At 50.7% G+C, this 19,148-nt stretch overlaps 2 protein-coding genes across 2 annotated transcripts in view; one reads left to right on the top strand and one right to left on the bottom strand.

Annotated features, from left to right (window-relative positions):
• Window positions 1-19,148, top strand: part of LOC146421984 (olfactory receptor 14A16-like) — a 468,355-nt gene that overhangs the window by 8,993 nt on the left and 440,214 nt on the right. The gene's annotated exons all lie outside the window — the stretch shown is intronic.
• Window positions 5,582-6,563, bottom strand: LOC146421998 (olfactory receptor 14J1-like). The gene has a single exon (XM_085046979.1). It carries the CDS (start codon window positions 6,544-6,546, stop codon window positions 5,629-5,631), a length of 918 nt encoding a protein of 305 aa, XP_084903105.1. The 5' UTR covers window positions 6,547-6,563; the 3' UTR covers window positions 5,582-5,628.

The raw sequence follows: 19,148 nt of genomic DNA, 5'->3' as shown, positions 1-19,148 counted from the left end.
CAGCTGAAACACTCAGAGAATTCCATTTAAAGATACAGAGAATTCTGCTTACAGAGATCATTTCTGGTCACACTGTCCCTTGCAGAAAGGTGACATCATCAGAGGCAGCCTGTACTGAGCATGTGGTTCCTGAGTGGGTTTGTTGTGTAGCAAACCTGCTCAGGCTTTTCCATTCTTTCCTTACAAACAGGAAAACTTCTGCTGGGCTGTGTGCAGGCAGAGCCCTGAGGAGAGCAGGTGGGACATGGAGCCATGGGCTGGGACAGCCAGCTGCAGAGCTCAGGGGACAAGTTTGTGATGGAGGGAACAGGGATGTGAGTGCAGGGTGGGCAATGTCAGCCATGGTGAGGTTGAGGTGAGGAGCAGGTTGTCCCAACAGGGTCAGCCTGCAAGAGACTCATTGTTCTCCGTGCCCAGACCTCCTAAGGAGACATTCAGCATCAAGATCACTTGGGCAATGCTTCAGTCATCTCTTCTCTGAACTGAAAAATAAAAAAATACTTGATTAAAAAATTTCATGAGATGCACTTTAAAATCTTCCTCCTTAACAAAACACCAAACTGACCCCAACCAGCTGCACTAGCCCTGGAGACTTGAAGACAATTGTAAGCAAGAGAAACAGCTCCTGAGGGCTTTCTGTATTTTAATGAGCCCCACAGTGAATTTGGGGCTGAGTCTGTGACCCTCAGGCACTGAGAGAAGGTTGCAGAAGCTGCTCAAGGAGTCAGAAGCAAAACTCCAAGTCCCTTGGAGCATCACTGGCCCCACTGAGGGCAGGGACTGCCAAAGGCTCCCCAGGGACTCGTGAGAACAGATCCTTGGGGCCAGGATTGCAGGGAGCCAAAGGCTCTGAGCAGGGAACTGGAATGCTGAGAGAGCCCTGGGCTGGTTTGAGGAAGCAGAAAGGCCAAGGGCTGAGTCCAGCCCTGGGACAGCAGGGCCTGTCCCTCACGGGTGGCTCGGGGCTGTTTGTGGGGCAGTGGGATGTGAGGAGGAGGAAGGACAAATGTCATAGAACTGTGTGACACTCCAGATCCTCATGGAACCAAATGCCAGTGTGACACAGCAGAGCCTCATGGAAACAAGAGGCCATTGTGAGGCTGCAGACCTGTAACAGCCCAGAATACTTAAATGCTGGGAGTAACCAAAGGTTCCTTTACTCGAGTTTGCTGTACAGGAGAAACACCAACTAGATATTCTCAAGAGGTCAAAATGACACAAAATTTTACTGGCAAAATATAGAAAAGCAAGGAACTTTGGCAAAGGATTTAATACAACAGCCAGTTTAACATAAAACACTGACCACAAGAGGAACTTCCTTAACTTAGCCCATTTAACCTAGAAAGCTTTAAACACATAAGATGTTAAGTTTCCCAAAAATGTTCCAGGTAAAGGGAATTAAAAGAAGAAAGAAGTGATTCTGAAAGACACACATATGGCTACCAACTCCTAGGGTTCCCATGTGGGTGAGATAAACTGCAGAACCAAGGAGAACATTGTTGAGTACAGAACCTCGTGGAGCCAAGGGGCAATTGTGACACTCTGGTGCCTCATGGAATCAAAGAGACCATTGTGAAACTCAGGGGCTCCATGGAACCAAAGGCCTGTGGTGACACTGTGGAGCCCATAGTGTCACAGAGCAGCCATTGTGACACAGCGAGGCCATGTGGAGCCAAGGGGCCATTGTGACACTTCAGGGCTTTGTGGAACCAAGAAGCCATTGGGACAAGCAAGACCTCATGGAAGCAAGGGATCATTGTGATGCTACAGAACCAAGGAGACCATTGTGACACTCTGGGGCTCCATGAAACCAAGGGGACATGGAACAGGTCTGGCTGGCTTAGCCTCCTGGGGGACACCTGACAGGTCCAGCTAACCTTGGCATTTCAAGGGCTGCTGCTCATCTGCCCCTGGAGCACTGGGGCTCTGTGCTTTCCTTCCTGTGGGAAAGAACTGTCCTTCTCCTCCACGTGCCCATGGCCAAAATTGGGATTCCTCCTCTGAATTTCCTTGTATGCAAAGACTGTTCACAGATGAAATCTGCCAGGACAGACTGACCTGGCTGGCTTGGCCTCCTGGGGACACCTCTCCTCTGCCTTTGAAACACTGGAACCATGTGCTTTTCTTTCCTATGGGAAAAGTCCTTTCACATCTGGGTGTCCATGGCAAAATTGGGAATCAGCCTCCAAAATTCTGTATATCCAAGGATTGCCCCCAGATGAAAGGTGCCAGGAGAGATAGGTCTGGCTGCCTTGGTGTTCTGCCAGTTGACAGGGGCAATTTAAAGAACATAAACACCAATGGAAGAATGCTCTTATTTTACCATGAAAATTAAGGCAACACAGGAGTAAAATGATACATTCAATAAAACTACCAGCTTGGCTTTAGCAACAAGCAAAAATAAGCAAGGTAATGCACCTAATCATTACTATACAAGAGAAAATGTAATGATTGAGAAACATATATTGCTAATTGCCTAAATACTTTACCATCATCCAGAGTTCGCAGTCCCTGGGGAGCCCTGTTTTGCTTCCCAGCCAGCCAGGGCAAGAGCTTGGCCAGACCCCAGGCCCTGGCTGGCGAGGTTTTCTAAAACAAGCCTCTATTCATGTCAGTTGGAAAAATTTCTTAAAATTATATATTTCATGCAGATAAAGACACAAGGCTGTGCGGAAGTTTCCAAAGCAGCCAGTTTGGTGTCAAAGAGCATAAGTGTCTCAGTCATCATTTTTAGCTAAAACATACTAATGGTGTCAGTCACATAATGCTCAGGGTTCATCTTGCAAGTCATCCCTGGCTGAATTCTGCTGCTCAGAATGAGCACATCAGGGAGTTGGTGGATGAGCTCACCAAGCTGCTCTCCATCATGTCTCATCAGTCCTGCCTCACCAGGGAGCTCCCAGAGGGCTGGAGGTGCCAGTGTGACCCCATCCATAAGAAGGGCTGGAAGGAGGATCTGGGGAACTCCAGGCCTGTCAGCCTGATCTCAGTGCCTGGCAAGGTAATGGAACAGATCACCTTGAGTGCCATCACACAGCACCTACAGGATGGCTGAGGGATCAGACCAGCCAGGGTGGGTTTAGGAGGGGCAGGTCCTGCCTGACCAACCTGATCTCCTTTTATGACCAGCAGACCCACTTGGTAGGTGCAGGGAAGGCTTTGGGTGTGTCTACCTGGGCTTCAGCAAAGACTTTGAGACTGTGACCCACAGCATTCCCTGGAAAAGCTGCAGCCCACAGCTTGGACAAGTTCACCTTTCCCTGGGTTAATAACTGGCTGGATGGCTGGGCACAGAGAGTGCTGGGGAATGGTTCTACATGAAGTGTGTGTAAAGTCATAGGTGGTGTCCCTCAGGGATCAGTGTTGGGCCCAGTCTTGTTCCATCTTCATTGATGATCTGGATGAAGGGATTGAGTCCAGCATCAGCAAATTTGCAGATGACACCAGTCTGGGTGTGAGTGTGGATCTGCTGGAGGGCAGGAGGGCTCTGCAGAAGGACCTGGACAGGCTGGATCCAGGGGCCAAATCCAACAATGGGAGTTTTAACAAGACCAAGTGCCAGATCCTGCACTTTGGCTACAACAACCCCTGCAGTGCTACAGGCTGGGGACAGAGTGGCTGGACAGTGGCCAGGCAGAAAGGGACCTGGGGGCACTGATGGACAGCAGGCTGGACATGAGCCAGCAGTGTGCCCAGGTGGCCAAGGAGGCCAATGGCAGCTGGCCTGGATCAGGAATGGTGTGGCCAGCAGGAGCAGGGCAGTGATTCTTCCCCTGTACTCAGCACTGGTGAGGCCTCACCTCGAGTGCTGTGTCCAGTTCTGGGCCCCCAGTTTAGGAAGGACATTGAGGGGCTGGAGTGTGTCCAGAGAAGGGCAACAAGGCTGGGGAAGGGTCTGGAACACAAGTGCTGTGAGGAGTGGCTGAGTTTGGAGCTGGGGTTGTTTATCCTGGAGAAGAGGAGACTCAGGGCAGACAAGGTTATGTTAGGTCACAGGTTGGACTTGATGATCTCAAAGGACTTTTCCAACCTCACTGATTCTGCGATTCTCTGAAAGCACCCTTGAAGGAGCTGCAGGATGAGCCCTGGGCCTCCTCTTCAGAAGGTCCAGCAGCCCATGGCCCTCAGCTTCTCCCCACAGGCCCCAAAGCCCATCCTGTCAGTCCTGCAGAGCCTCTCCAGCTCCTCCTCACTGCCCCACAACAGGGAGCCTCACAGCCACACACAGCAGTCCAGATGTGCCCCCTGGCCTGTGCTGCCTCTGGCAAGGGAACAGCACGAGGCACTGCAGGACCCTGCAGACAATTCATGAAGCACTTGTAGGATGATCCTGCTCACCAAGGGATGTTCCCATGGTGCCAAGTCAGGAACTGAAATGGGGAGTGGGGCCAGAGAGGAAAGGGCAAACAGGGATGGGCTGTTTGCAGGGGAGGGGACAGGGATGGGCAAGAGGAAGAAATTTGGATGAGGAAAGAGGAAAGAAAGCAAAGGTGAAGCAAAGGAAATGCTCAGGACTGTTTGGGGGTGGCTGCCAGGCAGCCCTGGCTCTGAGCAACAACATCTGCAGGAAACTCACAGCTCATGGGAACAAACTTTCTGGCTGACTTCAGAGGTCACAACAAAGCTGAGTGGTTTCCCTCCCATCCCCAGCCCTTGCTGGCCCCCAGGGCTGATGGTGTTTGTGCTCACTCAGGTTCATCTCCCCACACCAACAGCATGGGGTGCTCACGCCTGCTGTGTGCAATGCAAACAGGGCTCCTGAGCCAGTGCTGCTGTGTCTCTGCCTGGAAGGATCAAGCAGCTCTGGGAGCTGGGGGAGAGGCCAGGGCTGCCAAGGGGGATGTTGTTGGCAGCTCCATGAGGATGCTCTGGGACGCTGCCCTGGGCTGTCCAGCGCAGTGGGGATGGATCAGCCCCTGCTCTGCTGCTCCTTCCCGGCTCCCCCAGGGACCTTGCAGAGCCCCAGCCATGCTGTTTGCCCCCAGCCTGCCCACGGCCACCCTGCAGCTGCTCACGGGGGTTTTCTCTGCTCAGCATTGGCCTGGGCGTGTTCTGGAGAGAGCCTGGGCAAGGAGCCTTGAACCCCCAGGCCCTGCCCTGAGGTGTCAGCTGTGCCCCAGCAGTGCCCATGGCCTGTCCCTGCTGCAGCCCCGGCACTGCCACCCCCAGCACTGGCAGCGACCCCGAGAGCACTCAGGCCCTACAGCAACACGAGGGCCAGCAGGGCAGCGGGGCAGTGGCACGGGAGCAGCACTGGCAACACCAAGTGCTGCTGCTCCTTGGCACAGCTGCTGTGCCACCCCTGATCTGCCCCAGCTCTGCACACAGACATTGCTGCTGCAGCTCCACAGAAGGGAACAAAGGGGATCTCTGGTGAAAACTTGGCTGGGAGATCCTTTAGTTTGTTTAAAGCCACCAAGAGCACAGCTGCACATTTATAAAAACTGTGGGTCTAAGAGCAGATGGAGAGAAACAAAATGAGAAATGGCACAATGACATTTATTTGTGGACATTATTAAAAAAAAAAGCAAAGAAAAAAACCCACAACCAAACCAGCAAGTACTATCAAAGATGACTTATTTAATAAGTGTTTTCCAGAAATTGGCAAGTAGTTTAATGTTTCTGAAATCATCCACTCATCAGTCTCCACACTGCAGCTTTGAGCTCCTTGTTCCTCAGGCTGTAGATAAGAGGGTTCAGTACTGGAGGCACCACTGAGTACAGAACTGACAGTGCCAGATCCAGCGATGGGGAGGAGATGGAGGGAGGCTTTAGGTAGGCAAAAGTGGCAGTGCTGAGGAACAGGGAGACCACAGCCAGGTGAGGGAGGCATGTGGAAAAGGCTTTGTGCCGTCCCTGCTCAGAGGGGATCCTCAGCACAGCCCTGAAGATCTGCACATAGGAGAAAACAATGAACACAAAACATCCCAGAAATAGAAAAGCACTTAGAACAAGGAGCCCAAGTTCCCTAAGTTTGGAGTGTGAGCAGGAGAGCTTGAGGATCTGTGGGATTTCACAGAAGAACTGGCCCAGGGCATTGCCGTGGCACAGAGGCAAGGAAAATGTATTGGCTGTGTGCAGCAGAGCATGGAGAAAGGCACTGGCCCAGGCAGCTGCTGCCATGTGGGCACAAGCTCTGCTGCCCAGGAGGGTCCCATAGTGCAGGGGTTTGCAGATGGACACATAGCGGTCATAGCTCATGATGGTGAGGAGGAAGTACTCTGCTGAAATGAAAACTGCAAAAATAAATAACTGCACAGCACATCCTGCATAGGAGATGTCCCTGGTGTCCCAGAGGGAATTGTGCATGGCTTTGGGGACAGTGGTGCAGATGGAGCCCAGGTCAGTGAGGGCCAGGTTGAGCAGGAAGAAGAACATGGGGGTGTGCAGGCGGTGGTTCCAGGCTACGGCACTGATGATGAGGCTGTTGGCCAGGAGGGCAGCCAGGGAGATGCCCAGGAAGAGGCAGAAGTGCAGGAGCTGCAGCTGCCGTGTGTCTGCGAATGGCAGGAGGAGGAAGTGGCTGATGGAGCTGCTGTTGGACATTTTGAGCCTCTTGACATGGGGACCTGTTCATGGAGGAGACAGTGACAAGTCAGAGCAGACTTTCCTGAGCAATGTCCAAGCCCATTCTCCCAGCCCTGCCCCTCCCACTCACTGCCACCCAATTTTCCTTTTCTCACAGCTCTTCCTCCAGCCCCATGCCTGGAGCTCTGCTGGGATCTGGCCCTGTTGCTGTGACAAGCAGTGGCTCTGACCATGGACACTGAGGAGTTGGCTCTGCTCTGCAGCAGTGGTCATGGGAATGGGGGACAGGGACCAGTCCTGGGTTGGACTTTGTCAGACCAAACTGCCCCGAAGGCAGAGGAGCTTGGCAGCATCTCCTGTCCCAGGGCTGAGGAACAGTGACAGCCAAAGGCAGTTTGAGAGGATTTCCTGCTGTGCTCAGGGAGAACAGAGAGAACTGTGCAAGGCAAGAGGATTGGCTGTAACTCAGTGAAGGGTGAGGGGAGCTGCTCTGCTGCTCCATCTGTTCCCAGCTGCCCTTTCTGAGATCAGGGGCAGTCACTGTGTTCCCCTGAAAATCACCCTGACACAGCTGAGAGCAGAGGGACTCACAGCAGAGCCAAATGGCTCAGCCTTTCTCAGAGTCTGAGCCCCACTGCTGGCCAAGGACACTCCTGTCCCCCAGTGTCCCCTGGAAGTCAGCTCACAGCTTGGATGGACACCCCGAGGACACAGCAAGGGTCCTGGCCATGGAACTGCTTGAGGAGAGTCATTTCATTGCCAGCCTGCCAGCCTGCCCTGCCCAGAGCTGCCCAGGGCAGAGGGAGCTGGGACACCTCATTGCTGTGCTCACCCTGCACAGGAGCCCCAAGGGCTGCGCCTGACCCTGCAGCTGCAACTGCCATTGCCAGAGAGCCTGTCAGCAATGCCAGGAGCAGCTGAGCAAGGCAAGGAGAGAGACAGCCGAGCCCTGAGGAAAAGCCTTTCCCTGCCCAGCCCTGCACAGCCCCTCGCAGGCAGCAGCAGTGCAGGACAGTCACCCTCAGGCCCTGGTCAGCAGGGAATGGGCAATGGCAGGAGAGATGCCCTTCATCTCTGGTGCTGCTCTGCCGGCCCAGGAGCGGACTGAGGGCCCCGAGCCCCCGGGCTGAGGGCTGTGCTGGCTGCCAGGGGACACAAGAGCTCTGCTGCTCAGGGCAGCTGGCAGATCCCCTGCCCTGGCAAAGAGCCCTCAGGGCTGCAGGAGCTGCTCTGCAGGACAGCCCTGGGCACCCCTGGCTGCACCCCCACCTTCCCAGCCTGCAGCCATCCCTGGCAGCAGGAGCTGTCCTGCCCTGTTCCTCTGACGGTGCCCAGGGCAGCCCCGCTCTGCAGCACATCCTCCCCCAAACCAGAAACACCAGCAGAGCCATCCTTACAGTCATATCAGTGCTGTCATGTGTCAGCTTTAGGAGATCCCTGCAGCCAGAGACTTACTGTGTCAGACGTTGTGAAGATTTCTCCATGAATAAGCTCAGAATTGTCCTTCCAGTTCTTCAAGCCTCTGTCTGCTTCACTCCTCTCAGGTACCTGCAGGCAGCACCCTCAGCCCTGCTGGGCTGGGAGAGAAACTGCTCCTCAGGAGAAATGTCTTTTTGAAGCTCTCCTTGGTTGCCAGGAGTTCCCTCTGTGCCAGGAGCCCAGCCCAGCTCAGCAGCACAGCAACAGCACAACAGCACAACTAATGAGCCTCCCAGGGCTTTTCTGTTTACATGAGCCTCAGTCCCTGAGAGAGTGTTCAAAAAACTTCTCAAGAACTCAAAGTCAGATTCAAACTTGCAAGTATCTCAAAGTTTCAATGTGTCTCTCTGAGGGACACAACTCAGAATGTGTCCCCAGGTTCCACTCAGAGCAGAACACTGCAGGCAGTGATGACAGCTGGGGACAAACAAGGCAAAGGTGTCTCTGATGCTGAGCAAAGCTGGATGTGTTTCCGGAATGCAAAGGGCCAAGGCCTGAGCCCCAGCCCCTGGCAAGGCAGATCCTGTCCGTCCCTCAGTGCTCAGGGCTCTTCCCGGGGCACTGGCATGTGGGGATGTGCAATGCCAAGGGCAGGACCATGGGGCAGCCCCTGCCAGGCTGCTGGGCAGGGACAAGGAGGCAATGAGGCCCCAGGGCTGCAAGGGTCACTTGTGTCCTCCTCATGGCCTCAGGGCCAGGGACAGCAGCCATGGCCAAAGTGCTGCACAAGTTGCCTCTGTCAGGGCCTTGCAGCTCCTGCACATCCCTCTGCCCTCTCCAGCCCAGGCTGTCCTACGCTGTCCATGCCCTGCGCCTCTGTCCCTGCAGGCTGTCGTCATCCCCCGGCTGCCCCACCTCGCTGGCCCTTCCTTTGCTGACAGCTCTGCGTCCTGCCTGCCTCTGCCTTGGCACACAGAGCCTTGGGCTGATCCAGACTCCTTCTGGGGGATGTGTTGCACCACAGTCCTGGGAGGGAAATTCTGTTTTCCTCCTGTTCACTCTGGACCAACCCAGCTCTCCTTGCTGGCATTACTTCTTTTCCATGCCCATTTCAGCAATGAAAAAAATTCCCATATATCTGAACACTTCAAGCCCTCTGTTCTCTCTTCTGTTTCCAAAGCACTGAGCCCAGGGCCTTCATTCCCTATAAAGTGATCTTTTATTTGAGGCCTCCAAACCCCCTCCTGAGACATCTCTTGGACCTCCCCATGGTTTAGCCATGAAAATGTTATGCTCTTAGTCCAGGAATTGCAGAGACACACTTTTTGCCAGGGGTTTTATTGACAGAACAAGACACACTATATTTTTATTGAACATGGGTAGATTTAGATTGGATGTAAAGATGAAATATTTTACAATGAGGGTGGCAAGACTAGCACAGGTTTTCCAGTGAATGGAAACCCCATCCCTGGAAGTGTCCAAAGTCAGGAGCTCTGTGCAACCTGAACGAGTGAATCTCTGGCTATTGGAAGGGGAGCTGGACCAGAGACTCTTTTAAGTCTCTTCTAACCCAAAACATTTTACAATTCGTTGATTCTTATATCCCCAAATCCTTCTCCCCAGAGCTGCAAATACCTACAATACACCATGTCAGCATTTAATGTGACCTAAATCCCAACACTTCCATAAAAAGGAAAGAATTGCCACACCAGGGACATGAATTGCCATGCTTGTGGAGGAACCATTTAAAACTCAAAAGGTAAAGAAACTGAAAGCAAGGTCCAATATCTCTTTGTGAAAGACTCACCAAGTGGGACAATGGCAGAAACTCCCATGGTGACCTCGCAGCTGAGCATGGGGGTTTCTGCCTTGGGGTCTGAGAGTCATGATGGGCATCCAGAATGGGAATTTGGGGAATGAGTGAGATTCTCCATGGGGTGTCTAGGAAAGGAACACAGGAAGGGAGAGGGTGGCACCATGGTGGGTTGTGAAAGAACAGGCATGAGAAATCAGAGAGAAAAGGGGATGAAAGAGCTGATCCTGAGCAAACAGGTGATGCTCAGTGCATATCCCTGGCTGTGCCCTGCAGCTGATCCCCACAGCCTGTCCTGTTTTCTGAATGCCTCCATTGCCAAGAACTGTCTGGGACAAGGGAGCTCTCTCTGCTCTGGGTACAGAGGGAGCTCCAAGTGCCACATACTGCAGTGGGAACCACAAACCATCAGGTCTTGTGTCCTTTGGGGCCCAGGCCCTGGTGAGACTGGTGTGTGTGCACACAGCACTGGGGTGTGTGGGGCTGGGTGTAACCACCAGGGAACATCCAACCAGAGCCACCAGCGAGCAGCAGAGGCCTGGGAGCTGCTGTGAGATCAGCTCCTGCAGGGATCCACATTGTCTGGGTGTCTCTGCAGCTCTGCATCTCATCCTGCCATGGCAGAGCACACAAACAGCTCATCCTGGTGTCCCTTTCTCCACTGACTGGGCTTTGGCTTGGCCTGGAAACCTCCCGAGGTCCCTCCCAGGAGGAGTCCCTGCGCATTTCCCTCCCCCATAGCTCTGCCCTTCCTGCTGCAGCAGCTGTGGGGCAGCAGAGCTGGGGCAGTGCAGGGACAGGGCTGGCTCTGACAGGGCTGTTGTGGTTTGGGAATGGTGTTCTCCAATTCACTACTCCCACTAAAAACACCATGTGTCTCCCCAGATTGATATTCCCACCATCATCCCCCACACCACAGGGGCTTTACCTGCTTGGCCCTGCTTGATCTCAGCACACGTTTCACACTCATGGATAACCTGGAGATGCTGTCCATGGGTAAATCCACCCCTTGGTCACATCTGGAGGTTGCATCTCTTCCCTGATGACCTGAGCTGTCCTGGGCCCATCGAGCCAGAAATAACTCAGCCTTGTGTGGCCATCACCTGAGACACTTTAATCCTGGCAGCCCCATCCCCCTGTCCATTGCTGTGATGCTCTTCAGTGCCCAACTCTTGGCTACGTGAGCATCCACAGGAGGGACTTTCACAGCCAACTGCTCTCCCCTGGCAGTGATGTTTTGCCCCAATCCAGCAGCCCAGATGGGTTTCCCTCTGCACTGCCAATTGTCCTTTTTCCATCATTGCAGCCACCCCACAGAGCATTTGCCACCATCCCCGAGTCAGAGCAGAGGTGCAGCGCTGGCCATTTCTCTCGCTCAGAGCTCCGTGTATGGTCCCAGGATTGCAGTGACTGCAGGAAAGGGGCAGCCCACAGTGGGACATTTCTTGGTCAGATATAGACACAAAGAGTGGCAAACTGTCTGTGACTCGGGTTTGGGACTCAAAGCTGCTGCTGTGGTTTGCAGGGAGCTGCAGTGTGGCACAGCCCTGGCTGTGCCCAGGAGCGCTGGCTTGGGAGAAGGTGTTGGTGCAGCTGGGCCAGGGAGCTGCAGGGAGTGGGGAATGAATCCCTCCTGGTGTCCTGTCCTGGGGTGACACTGTGGGGCCTCGTGGAGCTAAGGAGATCATTGTGACACTGTGATATCTCAGGGAATCAAGGGTTCATGGTGACACTGTGGGAACACATGGAACCAAGGACATCATTGTGACACTGCAGGGCATTGAGTAACCAAGGAGACCATTGTGGAATTGCGAGTCCTCATGGAACCAAGAGGCTGCTGAGACACTGCAGGGCTCTTTGGAACCAAGGAACCACTGTGACACCATTGGGCCTCATGGAGCCAAGCAGACCATTGTGACACTTCAGGGCCCCATTGACCCAAGGGTTCATTGTGACACTGTGGAACCTCATGGAACCAAGAGGCTGGTGTGACACTGCAGAGCCCCATGGAATGAAGGTGACCATTGTGACACTGTGGGGCCTTGTGGAACTGATACTGAACTCAGCCTTACAGAAACTTTCTACCACAGTTTGAGTATTAGAAAGCAGCCATTCTTTATTGCAGTGCTGGGCACTCAGAGGATCCTTCCTCAATTCCTTCCTCCATTCAAGTGCTCTGAGCGTTGGGTGAGCAGAGTTTTTATCACACACACTGATTACATATCCATGAGCTATCCCAGCTTACTTGATGGAAATGTATTACTTTATTTTACATAACTGCACCCTTTGTCACAAGTCCTTTTATGGTTCTTTGGGGTCTGTCTTCAATATCCAGTGTCATTTTTAGGGGGCTGTTCTTTGACCCCTGATTTTGAGTAAGGGCAATATTGTTGTTTTACAGAACTTCTGCTTTGTCAGCCTTGCAGAGCTGAGCTGGAATGCTGCTTGTGTTTTGTGTGACTTCTCTTTGCCTCAATTACATCCTTTATCTATTTTTCCAAGGCTGTGCTGTTCTGTTCTACTGTCCTCGGCAAGTCTCCCCTTTTCTTGACACTCAGTTCCTTATGGGAACTGATCTCTCAATTTCTCTATTTCTTTTTATAGCTTAAGGCATTACAACAGCTACAGCTGTTGAAACAGCTACTGCATCTTGATGGAAGCTAAAACTATACAGCAATTATTATGGTGACTTTTATAAACAGATATTTTAACCAAGTCCAGCTGGGTAACATGAGTTAATTTTGGTCCAGATTTCTCCAAATCCCCAGAAGATGCCATCTTGAGCTGTGTGTTGTAAAAAGTTGTCAATAGCACTTGGAAAGGTCCCTTCCCCTTTGGCTGGAGCAGAGCAGTTCCCCAGTCTTTACAGCAGACCCAATCTCCTGATTGGAACTCGTGCCCTGGTGTGTCCAATCCCATCAGTCTGGAGATCTCCACTGCTTGCTGCAAATCCTGTAAGGTTTTACTAAGAGAAATGAGGGAATTATTCAAATCAACCCCTCCTTTTATGTGTGTTTCCTGGAATGTGGCACTTGGTAGGGTTGACCACAGAGCAGCTCACAGGGGCTGATTTTGCTGATGCCCCACAGATGAATTCTGCTTTGAAGTAGAGCCACAGGTAAGGCTTGGCCAGGTCAAGGAGGTTTCCTGACATATTTTACCCAATTGCAATTTGATTTTAGAACTCATTCTCTCAACTTTGGCACCAAGGGCTGTGAGGAGACACCTTGTCCTGAGGCACTGGGGCTCCTGGCACAGCCCCAGCAAGGCTGGGCACTGTCACCCCCTTGTCCTGCCCTCAGCATTCTCCCCCACATCCCAGTGCCCCTGGCAGAGCCCTGAGGAAGGCGGGAGGGACAGGATCTGCCTTCCCCTAGCTGAGGCTCAGCCCTTGGCCTTTCTGCTGCTCCACCCAGCCCAGGCTGTGCTCAGCACCTGAGCTGCCTGCACAGAGCCTTTGCCTCCCTGCACTGCTGGCCTCAGGCATCTGCTGGAAAGAGTCCCTGGGGAGCCTTGGGCAGGAATGGCCCTGGGGGCTCCTTCATGCTCCCAGGGACTGCAGGTTTGTCAAAGGACTTTGGGATTTGCTTTTGCCTTGTTGTCTCTGAGAGCTTTGTGCAATCCTGGCCTCCAATTATCTGCTTTAATTAGTCCCTTGAGAGCCCTTGTTAGTAATGACACTCAGTAGAGCTCATTAATACTTTGAGATACTCAAGGATTTTTGAGGTACTTTGGATTTTCCTTTCTACACTGAGTCTCTGAGAGGTTTTTGTGCAATCATGGCCTCCAATTCTCTCCTCCAAGGATTCCGTGAGGAGCCTGTGTTGGTGATGGACCTCAGTGAGAACCATTAATGCTTGGAGACACTTTGGGTTTTTCTTCTGACTTTGACTCCTGGAAAGGTTTGTGCAATCTCCTCTCAGGTTTGCCCTGAGGTTCAAGGGCTCAGCACCAAATGCACCACAGGGCTCATTAGGATCAAGCAAGTCCTGACAAACCATGGCTCTGCCTTGATTTCCCTCTGCTCTAGTGCAGTTCATTAGGAAGGTTTCCTACTGCAGTTATGGAGAAATATTTCAAAGAGCTTCTAAGAAATATGCATTTCTATTTTAAAGGATGTATTTTATTACAGTTCTCTTTAGAGAAGAGGTGATTGCAGCATTCTGTGGTTGATACTGATGCAGGGTCTCTCCTCAGGAGGTCTGGTCTCGTCAGAGAACCTTTGCCTTGAGGTCTGACCCAGCGTGGACAACCTTGCTGCACTCAGGCAGCCAGGCTGCTGGGAAGGGCACTGCAGCCCTGCCCTGGGCCAGGCTGAGGGTGGATTCTCATCCCAACCTGCACTGGGCCATTGCAAGGGGCTGTTGCCATGGCCACTTCACTGACCCCACAGCAGCAGCCCATTGCTCAGGGCTGGTGTCACTGCCCAGAGCCACAGGGGATCCATGGCTGGGGTTTGTGCCATGGCCACCTGCCCTGTGCCGCGCTGGCTGGGCAGGCGCCGCGGAACCAGCAGCAAAGCCCAGTGCCAGGGCCAAAGGCCAGGTCAGCCAGACAGAAAGGGTCAGTGCTGGGGACTGTTTCCATGGCAACCAGCACTGGGATGTGACACCTGGGTCACCTGGCATGGCAGTTGCCATGGAAACCCCTTGGAGGGACTGATGGCAGGGACACTTGCACTGTGACACTGCTGGGCTCGGGTGCCATGGCAGCCACCATAGGGCATCATTGGTACAGAGGTTGCCATGGCAACCACCATAGGGCTACACTGGTACAGGTGTTGCCATGGCAACCACCATAGCACATCATTGGTACAGAGGTTGCCATGGCAACCAGCACAAAGCCCTGTTCTACTCTCCAATGCCAGGACAACCTGCAGGAGACACTTTGCTGAGGTTCATGGGACCTGTTGTGATGGGGATTGTCACTGTCACCTGCACTCAGGGCCGAGCTGGGCTGTGTTGCCATGGACATGAGCACTGTACCAGAGCTGGCTGCCATGGCAACCATCCCAATGTCCCCTGGCCAGGGTTGGGGCATGGAAAGGAATCCCTGGAGCTGTGGTGATGCTGGATGGCCATGGGGTGCTGGTTTGGGTGGGGCAGAGGGAATTTCCTTCCCAGGGCTCTCTCTGGGGCTGTTTGGGGCTGTGCTGAGCACAGGGTTGATCACACAGAGATGGTTTTGTTCTTGCTGAGCTTGCACAGAGCCAAGGCCTTTCCTGCCCCTCGTCCAGCCATGCTGGGAAGGGGCTGGGGGTCCATGGGGGTTGGGAGGAGACACAGGCAGGACAGGTGACCCCAACTGACCCCAGGGATATCCCAGACTGCTCAGTGTGTAAAGTGGGGGAACAAGGAGGAAGGGGGAACATTTGGAGTGATGGTTTTTGTCTTCCCAGCTAACACTGAGGCAGGAGGGGCCCTGTTTTACTGGTGGGCAGGGTCAGCACCAAAGACACAGACAGCAACTGAAGGAATTGTGTAATTTATATAATGCAAAACTGCAAAGAATGATAAAAGGATAAGTTCAGCAATGTATAAAATAATTTGCAAAGAATTACAACAGGAGAAGCTCAGCAATTCACCCAATCAGCACTACCAAAGATTGCCTGCAGTGATGAAGAAAGATCCATCACCAGTTAGTTACCCTCAGACTTTGCCATCACCCAGATCCCCTCATCAGCTGGGGAAGCTGTCACAGCCAAGGACTGCAGAGCCACTCCCAACAACTGGCAATTCCTGCAGGTGCATCCACCCACAGGTGAGGCTTCCAGCCTGGCTGGGAGAGGGCCCAGCTGTGACAGTGCTGAATAAACACACTGACAGCACTGCTAGTGCAGGAACATCTGGTTTCATCCTCCTCTTGGCTTCTCCCAAAGCCTGGCCAGGGCTCAAGGAGGAACCAAGGGAGTTGACTTTGATCTACACCCCCAAACAAGGTCAGATGGGCCTTGTCTGGTTTCTAAATACAGAAAGGTAAATCCATGTTTCACCAGTGAACAGATACATAGATTGTATTGCTAATAATACTTTGTTGATGAGCAGATACAAATATAACAGTTGGACGATCTATCTAGGTGTAACCTTTGGCTCAGGGCCTGTTGTTAAGGCTTTAGTACTTCAGTTGGTTCTTTGACCCACAGACGAACTACAATCTTCATAACAATTCTGCTGATAATAAAATCATATATAATAAAACCTTCATAACAACTCTTTCAATAATAGAACAATTAATTTACATATTAGGCATAAAGGCATGACCTCTTGTTTTTTAAGTACATGCTCTTCAAGTTCATTACTCAGAGCTGTTATTTGCATTCCTTCTAAAACATGCCTGATTAGTTGCTATTCTCTATGTTATCAAATCTCCTTTTTTTCTTGAGACTATGTTTCTTTTTAGACAAGTCTAAAGTCTCCATTTTGCAGCACAAAGTGTTGCAACAACTCTAACATGCAATCATTACACACCAAGTACACACACTGCAGTGATTACAGTGACTGCCATGAATGCATTTTGCAGCAGCCTCCAATTTGGCAGACATGAAACCAATCCCACCAAGAACAATTTTCTTCTTTCTGCCACTCTTCTACTGCTCTTTCTATCAAGGTGATTCCTGACTGTTGGATTTCAAACCCATCAGTGATACAAGTGCAACACTCCTGTCCTAGGATAGCACAGGTTCGTCCTTGGCCAGCAAGCAGATAATCCAAGGCCATGCAATTCTATAGAGCCCCATTGGTGTTTGTTGGAGCTCTCAGGATGTGCTATTTGATATTTTAATAGCATCATTTGCTACTTCTTCTAATAATCTGTTTAGCTCTTAGTTAATGTAAACTCCACAGGATGAGGCAGTGCACATAGGGCACAGGGTGAACCAGAATCTTTGGCTTTCTGAAATCCAAGGCATTCTTTGGGTGGGAAATGTTCTCTTGGCCCAAATCTTCCCTGCGATTGTTGCCAAACTACCCTAAATGGTGGCCCTGAGGCTGGGAGTGGTGTAACACTGACCCTGAGCAGCTCCAGCACCACAAGTGTTATTGTCATTTTGAGTAATGCTAAACATAGAACTCCTTTCACATTTTTGCCTCTAACTATAACAGGGTTCGGTTTCTCCTGAAGGGAAACCTTGTTGAATCCAGTAAAACTGATCATTGTATTCTTTTGTTCCAAGCACAGTTTTCTTTAACTGTCCCTTCACTGACTGCATTACAAGTCAGAGTCCATTGACAGAGTTCTGCCACCCCACAGGATGGGCCCTCCAAGGGAATCCCATTCCTCCCAACATTGGTTGGGAACATACCCAGCAATTATTTACATGGAGTATTTTGGCTGCTTTGACCTTTACATATTCATGTGAATTTCCATGACTAATTCCTTGGAGAAACTCTAGAGGTGTTTCTGGCAAACAAAGATTCTGGTGGATAACAAAGATACAACTTACAGAGATAAGTAGTACTTTAGTTACAAGGTTATTCAATCTTTTTCCTCAATCTCTATTGGGTTAAGAACAATAATTCCATTGTCCATGGAGCTGGTGCCTTTTTAATTCCAGAATAATGCCCCAAGGTCCTTTGCTGTTCAGCTTCACTGCAGTGTCTGTGGGTAACAAGGCTTGGTGGGTCCTTTCCCCTTCGGCTGCAGAGCTGCCAGGTCCCAGTCCTTGAGGTGCTCCAGGCTCCTGGCTGAATTCGAGTGGAAGTCACTCAGTGTCACATCAGCCTTCACATGGAGCCCTGTGGATCAGAGCATTTTCCAAAGGGAACGTTGGGGCAATCAGGGAGATTTGGTCTGGCAGGATCTGTAAAACAATATCCTATAACATCTGCTTGTTCTTCCATTGAACACTTGGCTGCAGGGACAGATTCCCATTGTTCCTGCCCAGGTTTCAGGATTAAAAGTGGTGTCTTTCCCCAGAGCTGTTCCTTCAGCTGGCTCAGGAGGGCCATTTGGCCTCTGGACCCACACTGTGGCTCCATTATTAGGACTGCTGGAGCCAAACCCTTTATCTCCACAAACAGTGGTGATTTGAGGTGGATCTCCTTTTTTCACAACTGTTTTTAAAACTGCAATATCAGTATTTGTCCTCCCTTGTCACACGGTTGCATAATGAAATCTTGCTCACTATTGTTTAAAAGAATTTAATTTCTCCTTTATAATCTGCATCAATTCCTCCTCCCATGACATGAACACTTTGCAAGGCCAAGCTTCAGTGAGCAGTTATCAAACCAAAGTGTTCTGGAGGAATCTGAATTCCTATTCTGGTATTGATAACTCTCATTTACTTCTGATTTATCCTCACTAATTCTAATGCATAGAGTTTCAGCCCTGCAGCTTCTGGAGTGGACCTGTGAGGGATTCTTCATCCAGCCAAGTTCCTATCTCCTCATTTTTTCATCTGCTCTTTTAACAACCCCTCCATCCATTCCACCAATCCTAAAGCTTGTGCATAGTGTGGTATATGAAAAACCCAGCAGCCTTAGTCACTTTATTTCTCACAGTAACAGACAAAGCATTCCACATCACAGTATCAGCAAACCCTATAAAAATAGCCAATTTCATCCCATCCTTCTGTATTCCTTATACACAATCTCACCAAGTTTCCCACTGACATTTGAGTCCTGGTCAAACATTTTCTGTAGCGTATTTAGTGTTACATCCCTGAGCAGCCAAATGTAACAAATAAGTGTTGTCAGCATTATTTTACATTTGTATTTAGTCTATATATATATACACATATATATATTTGAATTTTATTTTTACATATAATTTTTATTTTATATATATATATATCTGTATTTATTATATTATTATATTATTATATTATTTCATTTGCACAAAGAAATCTGGGTTCAAGATTAAAACTTCTGTTGCTCTATGTGGGAGCATTACAAAAACAATTGTTCCTTCTGTTGGTGCTTTTTCCAATATACTTTTGACAAATTTATCCTCATCTTCCCAAACCCACAAGTTCTTTTCCTTTTTCCATATGCAATTTTTGGATGCATTTTAATATATCCAGTGGTTCAGCTTCTTTTAGCCAACTTCCCCATTGCTCACACACTGCTCTGATCTCAGCCCCCTGCAGGGCCAGTGAACTCTAGGGAAGGTCTTCCCAACAGGGAATTTTGGATAGGACTGATTCCTTACATTTACATTCAAAAAGTGACATTTTGCTGTGATCTGGCCAAACAACACCAATTTTGTTTTGCCAGTGGGCAGAGTCAGCACCAAAGACACGACACCAACTGAAGGAATCAATGTGATTTACAGAAGCAACCAGTGTAATTGACTGAAGGAATCAGTATAATTAACTGGCAGTGTAATTTGCTATAGTTCAAAGCAGCAAAGAATCACAACAGAAGCTCAGCAATGCACCCAATCAGCACTA

This window comes from Lichenostomus cassidix, unplaced genomic scaffold (genome assembly GCF_008360975.1).
Source record: "Lichenostomus cassidix isolate B80296 unplaced genomic scaffold, HeHo_3.0 HiC_scaffold_46, whole genome shotgun sequence".
NCBI classification, from domain to species: domain Eukaryota; kingdom Metazoa; phylum Chordata; class Aves; order Passeriformes; family Meliphagidae; genus Lichenostomus; species Lichenostomus cassidix.
This window is presented reverse-complemented; position numbering and strand designations above follow the sequence as displayed.